The sequence below is a fragment of the Tachypleus tridentatus genome, chromosome 9 (genome assembly GCF_004210375.1).
Source record: "Tachypleus tridentatus isolate NWPU-2018 chromosome 9, ASM421037v1, whole genome shotgun sequence".
Taxonomy (NCBI): Eukaryota; Metazoa; Arthropoda; class Merostomata; order Xiphosura; family Limulidae; genus Tachypleus; species Tachypleus tridentatus.
In genome coordinates this window covers 127,245,711-127,259,506 of record NC_134833.1, presented here as the reverse complement: position 1 = coordinate 127,259,506, position 13,796 = coordinate 127,245,711, and the positions used below count along the sequence as shown (strand labels likewise).

Sequence of the window (13,796 nt, the reverse complement as noted above, 5' to 3'; positions counted from 1 at the left end):
TTAAAATGACAATATAAAGTAAATGTGATTCTTGTAATATAATTAACATTGTGGTAGCTTTATTTCAAGACACACACACACACAATGTTTTTTTTTTTTTTTTACTGTTTATTCTGTAGGCTCTGATTATATTGTAATCTGAACATAGTCTTTCAGTTTGTCTCCAACAAAATGTAATTCTGCTGATAAATTCACAGTTTTTAATTACTTTGTGATATTTATATGTAATTGACATTTATGATCATTTATCATGTTTTTTGTGAAAGACTATTAGTTAGCAGTGTTATGAATATTACTAGTTTTTTTTCTATTTTTAGTGTGCATGACAACATCACAATATAATGTTTTCACCTCTTGTTACACACCAGGTAGCAGAAAAACATAATGTTGATATTTCAGTGTAATCCTTTAACTTTTATTTAAAAAGAAATCTGAACTGTTGTGTAAGAATAGTAATCAAATATTTGCCAGATTGTAATAAGTTAAAAAATATATTGTTCAATATGATGCTATTTTAATCCCAGAAAACAAATGCTAGATATTACAAATGAATGTAAGATTTACTAAACATAAACATTAAAAATCAGTGCCACAAGGCTTATGTCATCTGTATTAATATTTCAAATATTAATCAAAAAGATTTACTAAACATAAACACTAAAAATCAGTGCCACAAGGCCTATGTCATCTGTATTAATATTTCAAATATACAATATCAAAATATCATAAACTAGTAATAGATAAATTCATATAATGCTGACTGTTTTTTTTTGTAATAAAAATTATAGAAATTATATGTTAGAACAAAATTGTTTCCTTTCTATTTATTCAGAGGGTAGCTCTTCAGCGAGTGCTTCCGTGTCTGGTAAAGGAGTATGTAAACCCAGAAATGGTACCTTTTGTTTTACCTAATGTTTTATTAATAGCAGAGCAAGTTTCAAAAGAAGAATTTCGTCACCACATTCTTCCTGATCTCATACCTGTCTTCAAACTACAAGAACCTGTGCAGGTACAGAACTCTGAGCTAGTCTAAATGTTTCTATATATTATAGTTTTATGTTTTATTAAGAGCAAAATAAATTTCAAAAGAATTTTGTCACTGCACTTATCTTATTTCTATCTTTAACCTACAAGAACTTGTGCAGGTACAGAACTTTGAGGTGGTCTAAATGTTGGTGTATATTATAGTTTCACAGCTCTTCTTCCTTGTTTCTTCTAATATAAGCTATCTCATTTTTAGTTAATGGCAGTCAGTCTTGATACATAGAAATAGTTCTGGCATGTAAGCAACATTCTAGTAAAGCTCTTCCTTAAACTAAGGTCTCTATACCCCTAATGATAGCATACTCATCTGAAACATGCAGTGTCAATTTCTTTTTAAGTAATTTTGCTCTTAATAAAGTTGTGTTCACTTTTATGAAATGTTGTGTTGCTGATATTTAATATCTTTACTCTTGAAGTCAGGAATTAGACATTAGATTTGTAGCTTTTTAATATAACATAAATATGTAAAGTATTTCAGTGTGTGTCAGAGATAAAAGATTGTTTAGTGTAAATAGTATTATTAATTTTTTTATGCTTGTAACTCGTTGATCTTGGGACTATTGAATATTCTGTTTGTAACTTACTGATGCTGATATTATCAACATTTCTAGAAAGCCTGAGAGAAAGGCATATAAATAGCTGTGACCAGAAAAGCAGGAAACAGACAGACTATACAAGTAAAGTCGCATGAAAGAGAAATTCAGTTGGAGAAAACGTAAAGTTAACTGTCTTGGAAGTGAATGACCTAATGGTTGATATGTTAGAGTGAGATTAACAGTTTGAAAGAGATGAAAATAATTTATCTTGTCAAAATCTGTTTTAAAGTAACTGAACCAGCTTGTGTGGTCTGTTATGAAAATGCAGACAATTATTGGAAGTTCAGTATACAACCGTGGTATCTCACACAATGGCATAAGTGAATTATACACCAAAAGTATTGCAGTAGAAAGAGAGAAAAATAATTGGGCTTGTTATCTGAACACTAGAGCAATTGAATTAGCCAAAGTGGACTTTTGACACAAGAAGAGAACTGTATGGTGTTTAAATTACAACTATGATCTCCATAGTGTGAAAAGTTTTGTATATACATTTAACTTATTTTTAATATGTATATATATATAAACACGAGTTTAAAACAAGTGGAGTGTATGCTGTTCATTTATTACCAACAAGTCATAGATATCTACTGTAGAAAAATCCTTAGGCCCACACACCTATATATATATATATATATATTTTAGTTAAAATAAATACATTTTAAATGAAGTTAAATGGTAAAATAAGTAAAATCATTAAAATCAGCAAATCCAAACCTCTGACTAATATTAGTTTGTTATAATTTGAAAACAAGCCAAAACAAATTAGATAAGAAAATGCTTCATCAACTGAAAAGATCCCAGGGTACAAGCTACAATGTGGGATTATAAAATATACCCTTGGTTTTGGAAGTGACTGACGAAGTAGGACCCACATTGCAGTGCGGATAAGCCATCCACCAGTCTTAACATCCATTTGCCAGTCTGACATAAGAACCCCTCGGTGTGGATTCCTGTACGTGGTGAGGGGACCTACCAGGGAAGGTTCTGTTCTTTCAGTTTACCTCCTCTGGGATCTAAACATCCACCCACGTGTTTGCCGTGCGTGGCGACCCGTGAAGGGGAGGAGAGGATCCTGGTGGTTGAGGGGTCCAACCCTAACACACCACTTTGGCCTTGAATTCCTGTAGATGGGCGGCCTTTGGATGGGCCCCCCTTGGGTCAATCGGCTGGTCCACTTGGGCTAGAGTCAACCAAGTACCAGTGTTGGAAGTTCTCAACGGGTATTGTGGACATTGTGTTTGATGCTGGTGTTTGGGTATAGTGCTCACGAAACCCTGGTGTTGCTGCAATGTCCTTGCATGACATTGTAGTGTGTCCCCTTGTAGGGGTCAGTGGGTACCGAAATTTTCCTTTTTTCCAATGGATCCTCCAACAAAAAATTTAAATAAAATAGTGAAAAAACATTCAATAGGTAAACGACCACTTCTTGAGAACTCTGAGCAGCAATCTTCAATATCTGTAACACACTACCTCATTTTCTTATATTACATTCTCTTTCAGAAAAACCTTTAGTGCAAATATCCCCCTTTTTTATTCAGAAGGGACTAGAGGGACTTGCTGGCTCTCCAAAGTCAGTAAAGAAGCTTTGATCTGGAGACATATTGGTTGAAACATCCACACCCCAACATAATGAACTCCTCTTGAATTCAAAGGCAATTGGGGATGTGCCTATTAAGGTTACCCCTCATGCTACCTTGAATTCATCACAAGGAGTTATTGTTGAGAGGGATTTGAAGAACGTTCCCGAGTCAGAGATTCTTGCTGGTCTCTCCACTCAAGGAGTTTCTGTAGTGAGGCACATCTCCACTCACAAAGATGGAGTTACACTGCCGACAAATATCCTCGTTCTGACATTTACATCATCACGTGCACCTGCCACCATCAAGGCAGGTTATCTAATTTGCAGGATATGGCCGTACATTCCAAACCCTCTCCGATGTTTCCAATGTCAGAGGTTCTGCTACTCAAAGACATCATGTCGTGGTTCCCTGACATGTGCTCGTTGTGGTGGCAAGGACCACGATGCCTATGAGTGTGACACGTACCCACATTATGTCACATGCAGTGGTTTCCACCCTTCCTACTTTTGTTCTTGCCCAAAATGGTTGGAGGAAAAAGAGGTGCAGCGTTTGAAAACGACTCATAACATTAGTTATCCAGAGGCTCGGAAATTGCTGTCCACCACTTCATCTCGGACATATGCTGCTGCACTTCGTTCCACAATTACAGTGGGAGTGCAGACAGATCTCTCTGTGCCTCCAAGATAATTGTTTTCAAAACAAATGAAAAGCCTTTTGACCTCCATGGTTAAAAGGGTTGATGAATCAACTTCTACACCCATCTCTGTTCCTCCCATACATTCCAACAAATCTCAAGATCCACATCCTTCAGTTTCAAATACAGGAATTTCTTCTGATACATCTTTTTCTCCCACCCCACAATGCAAAACAATCATTTGTTTGTGTCCTCAGTCACTAGAATTCCCTTCCAACAACAAAGATCGACCCAGGGCAGGATCCATGGAGGTCGATAGACCTCCTCCGAATAAGGACAGTAAGGAAAAAGACATGGTTGTAAACAGAAGGGTTCTCCAGCCACTTCGCCTACCTGTCATTAAAAATCGCCACCTTGATACAATGGAACTGTCGAGTTCCATTTACGTTCTAATCTGGATGATATCAAAACACTGATTGTTTCCTATCATCCTGCATGACTTTCCTTACAAGAAACATTTCTAAAACCTGCTGATACAGTCACCATTCGGCAGTTTTCTCTGCACAGAAATGACAGGCTGTGTGATGGGCGAGTACATGGATGGGTAGCACTATTGGTTGATCAGCATGTGTCCATCCTGTCTTCGTCACTCAACACACCCTTGGAGGCCGTAGCCATCCATGTTTCCTTGGGTCATACCATCACTGTTTGTTCTCTCTACCTGTCCTCTGGAGAGACATATGATCAATCAGACCTTGATTCTCTCGTTGAACAGTTGCTGTCTCCCTTTCTAATCCTGGGGGACTTTAATGGACATCATCCCCTCTTGGGAAGTGGTGATATTGATAGGGGGGGTTGCTCTGTAAAACATATGCTCTCTGATCACAACCTTTCTCTTTTCAATACTGGTTCTTCTCCTTATTTCCATGCACCTAGTCAGTCCTTTACTTTTATTAATCTCTGTTTGTTCCCCTTTATTATTCTCCCATTTTTCATGGAGGGTTGACAATACTTCACTAGGCAGTGATCATTTTCCTATACTTTTGAGAGAGACTGGCTGTGGTTGATGCCACTCCACCCGAGTGCTCTGGTGGAAGCTGGATTAGGCATACTGGTCCTCTTTCACTGCTCTTGCAGAACTTAATCATGCCATCGTCTGTCAGCCATCAATAGATGACTGTGTGGCAGCAGTAACTGACTGTATTATACAAGCAGCTGCTTTTTGAATTGCATTGCTTTCCAGCGGGCCCGTGCACATGCTTGGTGGGTAAGACGTCAAAGCCAGAAGGAATCTTGGATTAAGTTCACAACTAAGCATATCTTCTACCACCAGTTCCAAGGTCATATGGGACAGGATTTGAAAGGTCAGTGGGCACTACAATTCTGTCCCCATCTTGATCTTACTCTCTGATGGCCAAGAGGTAGCTGATGTCCAGAGCATCGCTGATACTCTATGTGAAAGCTTTTGCTGGGTATCTAGCACTTCTGCTTGTTCCTCCACCTTCTTGGCTATCAAAACTTGGGCAGAGCGTTCACCTCTTTTCTTTCGAACTGACTGTTTCTTTGACTGTAATTGTCCCTTTACACTGGTGGAACTGAAAATGGCTCTTCATCGTTCTGGCAGTACATCTGTTGGACCTGATGATGTATACTATGACATGCTTTGCTATCTCTCTCCTGCTTCTCTTGATATTCTTCTAATTGTTTTCAACTGGATCTGGCAGGAGAATGTTTTTCCTGATGCCTGGAGCCAGGCTGTTATCTTACCTTTCTCTAAACCTGGGAAAGATCACAAGATTCTTTAAAACAACCGTCCAATTGCTTTGATGAGCTGTCTCTGTAAGACCTTAGAGAGGATGGTTAATGCTCGTCTTGTTTGGTTCCTCAAATCAAACAACCTCCTCTCGCCCACCCAGTGTGTGTTCTGATGACAGCACTCCATCACGGACCATCTAATTCAACTTGAAACATCAATCAGAGAAGCCTTTTTCAAACGCCAACATTTTGTATCAATATTCTTTGACATTGAGGAGGCTTGTGACACAACATGGAGGTATGGCATTTTGCAAGACCTCCATATATATGGGTTACGTGGCTATTTACCCATGTTTATTAAAAAAATTTTAATGGACAGGAGATTCTAAGTTTGTGTGGGTTTGACACTTTCCCGTTCTTTTGTACAGGAACTTGGGGTCCCTCAGGGCTGTGTTTTGAGTATCACACTTTTCAGTATGAAGATAAATGCCATCATTGAACAACTCCCTCTCACTGTTGCAAATGGGCTTTATGTCGACGACTTTCACATCTTGTGTCAGTCGTTGAACATGAGATATATTGAGCGGCAGCTACAAACTGCCCTCAATCGTGTACTGAAGTGGACTATGGCGAACGGCTTTAATTTTTCTCTCTCTAAAACCGTTTGCATGCATTTTTGCCACCAACGGGGTATTCATCCTGATCCTGAACTCTGTATCGGTGAAGTTTCGCTGCCAGTGGTCCCTGAGACCAAGTTCTTGGGGCTTATCTTTGACCGTAAGCTGACCTTTATACCACACTTAAAGCAGCTACGGGTCAAATACACAAGAGCACTGAACATTCTCTGTGTCCTCTTTACCGCCAGTTGGGGAGCGGATCGATGTTCTATGTTAAAGATATATCGTGCTCTTTGTTCAAAACTCGACTATGGATCAATGGTCTATGGCTCTGCCAGACACTCACTCGGCCTTAAAGATGCTGGACCCCATTCATTATCAAGGATTTTGTCTCTGCACTGGGACTTTCTGTACCTCCCAGTTCAAAGCTTATACATGGAATCTCATGAACCTTCTCTGCAAGTGGCACTTGCCGTTTGCAACTGTCTTTACTGTATTCTTTGAAACTTCGTTCCTTACCAAAGCATCCCACCTGGGGATGTGTTTTTTCCTTCCTCAGTGGGCCTTACTTTTTCAGAACAGACGATCTGCCATTGCTCCTTTTGGCCTTCCCATTCAGGCACAATTGGATGAATTGGGTCTGTTCTTGGATAACATTGCAGAATCCACTGGTCAGCCCATTCCCCCATGGCTTATTACAGTCCCCAAATGTGACCTTTAAGTTATCTGAAAAAGGCAGATACTCCCGATTGGAAGTATCGTCTTTTATTTACTGAACATCTTTTGAACAATAATTCCATTACAATTTATATGGATGGTTCCAATTCAGGTAATTCTATGGGCTCTACCATGGTTTGTTGCGGTTCGGTGGTTGCGGGCAGAATCCCTCTACAACTTCTGTGTTCACTGCTGAACTGTATGCCATATCTCTTGCCCTGGATCATATTGAAGCTGAGCAGTACTCAAACTGCACTATTTATACTGATTCGCTTAGTTCTCTACTGGCCTTGGAATCATTTCATGTTGGATCACACCCTGTTCTCACTGATATTCAAAACCAACTGGCCCATTTCTCATTAACATCTACTTCTATCTAGTTTTTATGGATACCAGGCCTCGTTGGTATTCACAGGAATGAGCTTGCAGATACGGCAGCTAAATCTATCTGCTCTGGCACTGTGCCTATTCCATACATGGACTATGGTCCTGTATTCAAGGCTCGGCTCCATGCCAGCAGGCAGTCCACTTGGAGTGAGCAATGCGACAACAAGCTTTTTCAAATAAAACCCTATATTGGACTTTGGCCGTCTAGCTTCCTTAAAGTTCGGAAGGAGGAAGTTGTTGTAACTAGACTATGCATTGGTCACAGTGTTTTAACTCATCATTTTCTTTTATCTGGAATCGATGCACCAGTGTGTAGTTTGTGTAACACTCAAATTACTGTAAGCCACATTTTACTTTCTTGCCATCATTACGACTCTCAACGACGGCACTATTTGAAACATGTTCTGTCCCATGGTTTGTCTGTAACATTGGACAGTGTTATTGGTGATGGTGAAGCTGTCTGCCTTAATAAAGTTTTTAGTTTTTTAATGGCCATTAATCTTTTTCATCTCATTTAAGTGTTGGATATTTATTCATTACACCTTTTTAATTGTGGTTCACTTTTCAGAGTCTTAATCTCTCTAGTTCAATTTTAAATTGGAAAATGGCCAGAACATTAAAAAGTCGACATCAGGACTTGAAAGGCCAACTTCAGGTGACTAACTCTGCTGTTTGAACTATTTGTTTGAACTACCTGTTAGTCGTCCTGGCGAGTTGTTATTACAGTTTTGCTGCATGTCTTTTAACACTTTTATTACTTTATCTTTTGGTACTGCTATATGTCTTTAACACTTATTATTTTACCTTTTGATAATGACACATAACCCAGAACCAGGACTGGAAAGGCCAACTTCAGGTGACTGACAGTGGTTCTTGTACTTACCTGTTAGTCTTCCTGGTGGGTTATGATCATTACCATTTTGATAGAGAAAGTCCTTTACAACTTCTCTTACTCTGCTTTCTCTCTTAACATTGTAGACTAGGTGTCAACATTGGTTTTATGCTTTTTCTGTTTTTCAATGATGTTTTGTTTCACCTTCATTTCCTTTTATGTATTTTACTACATTTAATTTATTTTTACCTTTTTACTGGATGTTTGGCGCAGACAGCCTAGCTGATTTGTGCCATAAAACACTAAATCAATCAATCAATCAACTCACATAAGAAATAGAGTAGCAATAGACATAGAATTAGAAATAGAAATTAGAAGAGCAAGATGAGGTTGCTCAAATCCACAATGTTCCATATTTATATCACCCTTTACTGCCTGCAAACAGTTGTGGGAAGGTTACTGCTCTCCTAAGTAGAGAATTAATTGGAACAAAGAATAAAAAAAAGGTGGGGTAATAAGGTACTATCATTTAGGGATAACTAAGATGTACCTCTTAATGTTAGCATTCCATTCCTCACTGTTCATGTAGTTTGTTTGCTGTGCTGTCAATTAGTGCCTTTCTACCATATTGGTGGCTGGTATGCTAACTGGACTATGCAAGTAAATTACTCTGTTTATTGTTCTTTTCATAATTTACCCTCCAAATGTAAAAATACGTAATGGATATTATACATTTTTATCAAACATTTTTTGATGATTTGTGCAGAAAGTTTTTTTTTATTATCAACCTTTTTTATTTTCTTATAGCAGATACTTTATCAAACATTTTGAATCTGTAAAACTGAAGTGTACTTTCTTACTTTTAAATAACAAGAAAAAGAGAACTATAATTTTTTCATTCTTGTTTGCTGGAAATTTAAAAAGTGGGTTAGACTTTAAATTTTTTTTTTCAGATTCTTCTGATATTTATGCAGAAAATGGAACTTCTGCTTACTAAGTGTCCTCCTGAAGATATTAGGAATCATGTTTTACCCATGGTTTATCGTTCATTGGAGTCGGATGCTCAGCAAATACAGGTTAATAGAAGTGTAACCTGTTTCAGTATAACAGTGCATGTAGACTAGAGGAAAAGTTTGTACTTTTTTTTCATAAATGTTATTCCATTATAATGTAGTTTGAATAAATCATGAAATTTGTACAAGAAAAACTAAAACAAGTTGTTGTATATGTTAATATATAGATTTTTTACAATTTTTGTCATACACTGGTTCTGTTAATTCTTCAGTGGAAAATACTGCTCTTCAGTAATGGGTATTAATCTGCCAGTCAGAAAAAATATGCATAAAAATTGTTTTGACAGCATTTTTGTTGTTAAGATCAGGCACTCATCATTGGTCAACTTTACTTAGGATAGGGTTAAAGTGAGGGTGAACACTACTATAGCATTTGACCTTTATGGTAATATCCAAGGTCATTTAAGTCAGAAAAGTTGTATTGCTCAACTTTTGATTAATGAGAAAAAGGAAATGGAAAGCCTAAAATATGTAAAAGGCATATTTTAAAACTTAGTGTTTTTATGTTTCTGTTCAATACTTTACTATTCCATTCTGTTTGAAATCAACGTTGTACAATCTTTTTTCTTTTGGCAATACTCAGTGTTGTAAAAGTAGGCATTCTATGTTTTGTTATTGTATTGTTTAGAGAAAAAATAATATTTTGGTAAATCATGAGTCTTGGAACACACACACACATTTTCATTGTATAATGTTTATTGTTGCCAGATGTGAGCTTTCAAAGTTGTTTTTCATATACAGGCTTTCTTGAAACACCAAGAAAATCAGGTCTATGAAAATTTGTCATACTTTTGTATCATATTCAACAATGCTGGAAGTTAGGTCTTGAGAAAGACTTGACACCAATGTTCATTGTTAAAGTTTAGGAATGTCAGGACTGAATTAGAAATATTTTAGGTTGAAAATGATTGGATGTTCAACTGTTTTGTTAATAGTTAGGCTCAGTTATTTGTCTTAACTTTCATTTAAATATACATAGAGTTATTGATTTTCAATTCTTTTTGGAAGTATTTCCTCATTCCTCTGATAGTTTTTTTTTTTTTCAAGAAATACAACAAATGATGTTTGATAGTAGTGTGCACTGTGATAGTTTGATGTTGAATCATTGTATACAAATTTAATATTGTAAGAGACTATACAGCTGAGTGCCAATTTGATTCATATTTTCAATGACAAGCTTTTTAAATTTAATAAACTTTACAGTTAAAAATCTTACTTTAATCTAAATAGATAGTTTTATGATAAGGTTAACAGTGTTGACATAAATTTGAGATTGTTGCTGTTTTTGGATAATTTACTTTTATGTTTTTATTAAAAACAAAAAAGAATGGTTAAAAATTACCCAGAAGAGTTTAAATCTCTCTACTATCATAGGTATGTTGATGACACTTTTACCATCTTTGAGAATTCTGGTCAAACTTCCCAATTTTTTTTTTTATTTAAACAGTAGACACAAAAGTATGGAATTTACACATTGTAGACTTTTTTTTTTTTTTTTGAGATGTCAATCAGTAATATTAATGGTTACTTCAAAAGTGAAGTTTACCATGAAAAGATATTTTCAGGCCTTTGATTCCATTCCTTATTTGTAAAAAGAAAATTATATAAATATTGTTTTATCATTATTATAAAATACCTAGCATGTATTAAAGTATTACATAAAGATTTGAATAACATCAAGGAATGTTTATGAAGGAATGACTCACTATTTTTACTGTTGATAGAATACTTTCTATTTTATATAAAGTATTAGTATATACTATACACTAGGAGTACTTAAGTATCCTGTAATTATGAGTTTACCATATTCTTTAATTGTTAAAACTCACTAGCTCCAAAAGACTTGTTCTCTTCGTCACTGTCAAGAGTGCTTTCTTGTTTTTTGATAATGCTAAACAATATATATCGCTGCTTAGCAACAAAACTATCACCTAATTGTTCCTATGTCAACTGTGGTATTTGTGTTGAATGCTCAATAGTCATGCTGATTTGTTAGAATGGTTTGTTTTCAAAAACTCAGTAAAATAACAGCAGAATAGTTTAATTCAGAAGTTTATGACATTAAATCGTAACCAAAAGCAAAATAAAATTTAGCAAGTAATGTTTGAGTTAAGCCTTATGCTTCTATATTAGATTACAAATGGGTCTACTGTTACTAATGTTGTAGAGTCAGTGTTTAAGACGTTTTATGTTGTGAATAAATATTAATAATTATTTTTTTGGTATTTTAATACATATGTTATATACTTGGTCTTAAAACATAAAGAAAAATGAATATGTTGACAACCAAACATCTTTTATCTGTTCTGCAGTGGAAAGAATTGAAAATATGTGTTGGAATGTCTGCACTATGTTTTATATTTTCTCGTCTAGAATATAGTGAAAAGGCTCAAAAGTGTTGAGTCTCTTTTGGAGAGCACAAAATTTTATTTCACAATGAAGTTTCATTTTTCTTCATAGTTTTTACTAAAAGTGTGGTAATTAAACAATAACTTCAAGACTGATGAAACAAATAAAGTAGGTACATTTTGGAGGTACAAACAAATGTGTTTTAGTTCCATAATTTTTGTTAATCTTTCAACAATGGTTTCCTATCATTTTTGATGGGCTTTTGTACTAGTGAGTTAAATAACATTAAAAAGGGTATATTCACAGATACAGTTGTGATGTTTATTTAAATTTAATTGTTGTCACAGCTTTTATTCAGATTTAAAGACTGAATTTTTGCTTTATAGTAACCCTGAGTTTATAAATTTACTAGTTCTTACTGTCAACAAGGCTTCATAAGTTCCACTAAAAGAACATTGATAATAAAAATGAAAGAACATGTTAATCTAAGATTCTCTATTCAGTTTAGTGTACTTGATTGTGCCCTTAAATAATGTGTTGTTGTTGTCAAGTCTAATTGGTCTAAGATTTTAATAAGAGCCAATGAGAAATGAAGCCTTTAAATAAAATAGGGCTTACTTGTTCACAAGCTGAGGCCTGAGATCAGTGTTAAAGGAGCTGCTAGTAAATTGCTTTTTTCCCCATTATAACTTTTTCTCAGTGTATGGTTTCTTCTTAAATATAACCAGGCTATGTGGATTGGTTGTTATATGAAGCATTTAACATATTTTATGTTCATGTGATCCCACCATAACTTGTGGGTTTTTCTTGAATGTAACTGGGCTATGTGGATTGAGATTTAATTATTTGAAGCACTTAACATATGTTCATATCATCTTGCCATAGCTTGTGGATTCTACCTGAAGCACTTGCTATAACTTATGTGTTATGCCACCATATATTGTTACCAAATTAGCTTGTGGTTTCTTTTTTAGTTACCTAAAAAAGTGTAATAACTGGGATTAAAAATACCACATTTTTTAAATAGATATTGTTTGTGCTGTTGCTTCATTATATGTATAGTTGACTTAAAATTATATGACTAAAATGGTTTAGCCATGACGTATTATGTTTCTATAGTTGGACATATGACAATGATACCTCTTTTTCATGGCAGAATTAAATACAGTGCACTAAATTTGGGTTACAAAGGTGATAGGCAGTACAGTTACTGTATTGTCCATGATCGTACTTATGACGTTGAATATATAATTTAGTTCCATAAATCTGAATACAGTAAATAGTTGAAAGTGTAATTACATTTTGTTAGGTACTGATTGAGTAAACTGCCACATCCCAACAAGTCAAATTACTTGGGCAAAGCTTATGATTTGACCAACTGTTGAACATCTACTTTGGCTAATGCTTAGCTAATATTTAATTCCTAGAAGTTAGTTCACTAAATTGTACTTAAACTTTGAAACTAAAATAGTTAAAAGAAATGACAACTTTAGTGGTGTAACCCTATAAATCTAAAACAAATATTTCCATAGCAAAGGAATGTTGCCTTAGTTGAAGATGTAGAGAGTATGGGTTGCAAGTTGTTCACAGTTTTTAAGTGTAGTGTTGAGCCATGAAAAGTAAACTTGAGATTTTATTAACTTACCATAAGGTTATTGAATAAATATTATATTGAAAATAACATTTGGTTTAGTGTTTGTTTTTTTATATGTTAAATGACTGGTTTTAAAACCATGCAAATGAAAATAAAGTAGGCAAACAGAACTGTTTCTGAAAGTTGATAAACTATGATAGAAGAACTTTATTTTCAACTAATGAATAACTGGAATAAAAAAATATGTTTTGATTTTCAGGAACTATGTCTGAATGTTATACCAAATTTTGCTGGTCTAATTGAGTATTCAGCTATGAAGAATGCTCTTATACCTCATATCAAGAAGTTGTGCTTAACAACTAGTTATCTGTCAGTTCGAGTGAATTGTCTTGTGTGTTTAGGAAAACTTTTGGAACACTTGGATAAATGGTTAGTTCTGGATGATATCTTGCCAGTGCTACCTCAGATCCCTTCCAAAGAACCAGCTGTTTTGATGGGCATATTAGGTATGTAGTTTCACTTTATGACAGATGGTGAACTTTGTCTTGTCTTGTAGTTAAAATATTTTCTGATTATTAGACAGAAGAAACCAGGTGCCTCATAACTCAACAGTTT

At 35.2% G+C, this 13,796-nt stretch overlaps 1 protein-coding gene across 1 annotated transcript in view; it reads left to right on the top strand.

Moving 5' to 3' along the window:
* The window catches only part of LOC143226323 (SCY1-like protein 2), a 44,033-nt gene that overhangs the window by 17,483 nt on the left and 12,754 nt on the right, over positions 1-13,796 (top strand). Inside the window, exons 9-11 of the mRNA XM_076457135.1 lie at positions 833-1,009; positions 9,119-9,241; positions 13,441-13,687. Of these exons, the coding sequence (XP_076313250.1) occupies positions 833-1,009; positions 9,119-9,241; positions 13,441-13,687 (547 nt within the window). The remainder of the gene's footprint in view (positions 1-832; positions 1,010-9,118; positions 9,242-13,440; positions 13,688-13,796) is intronic.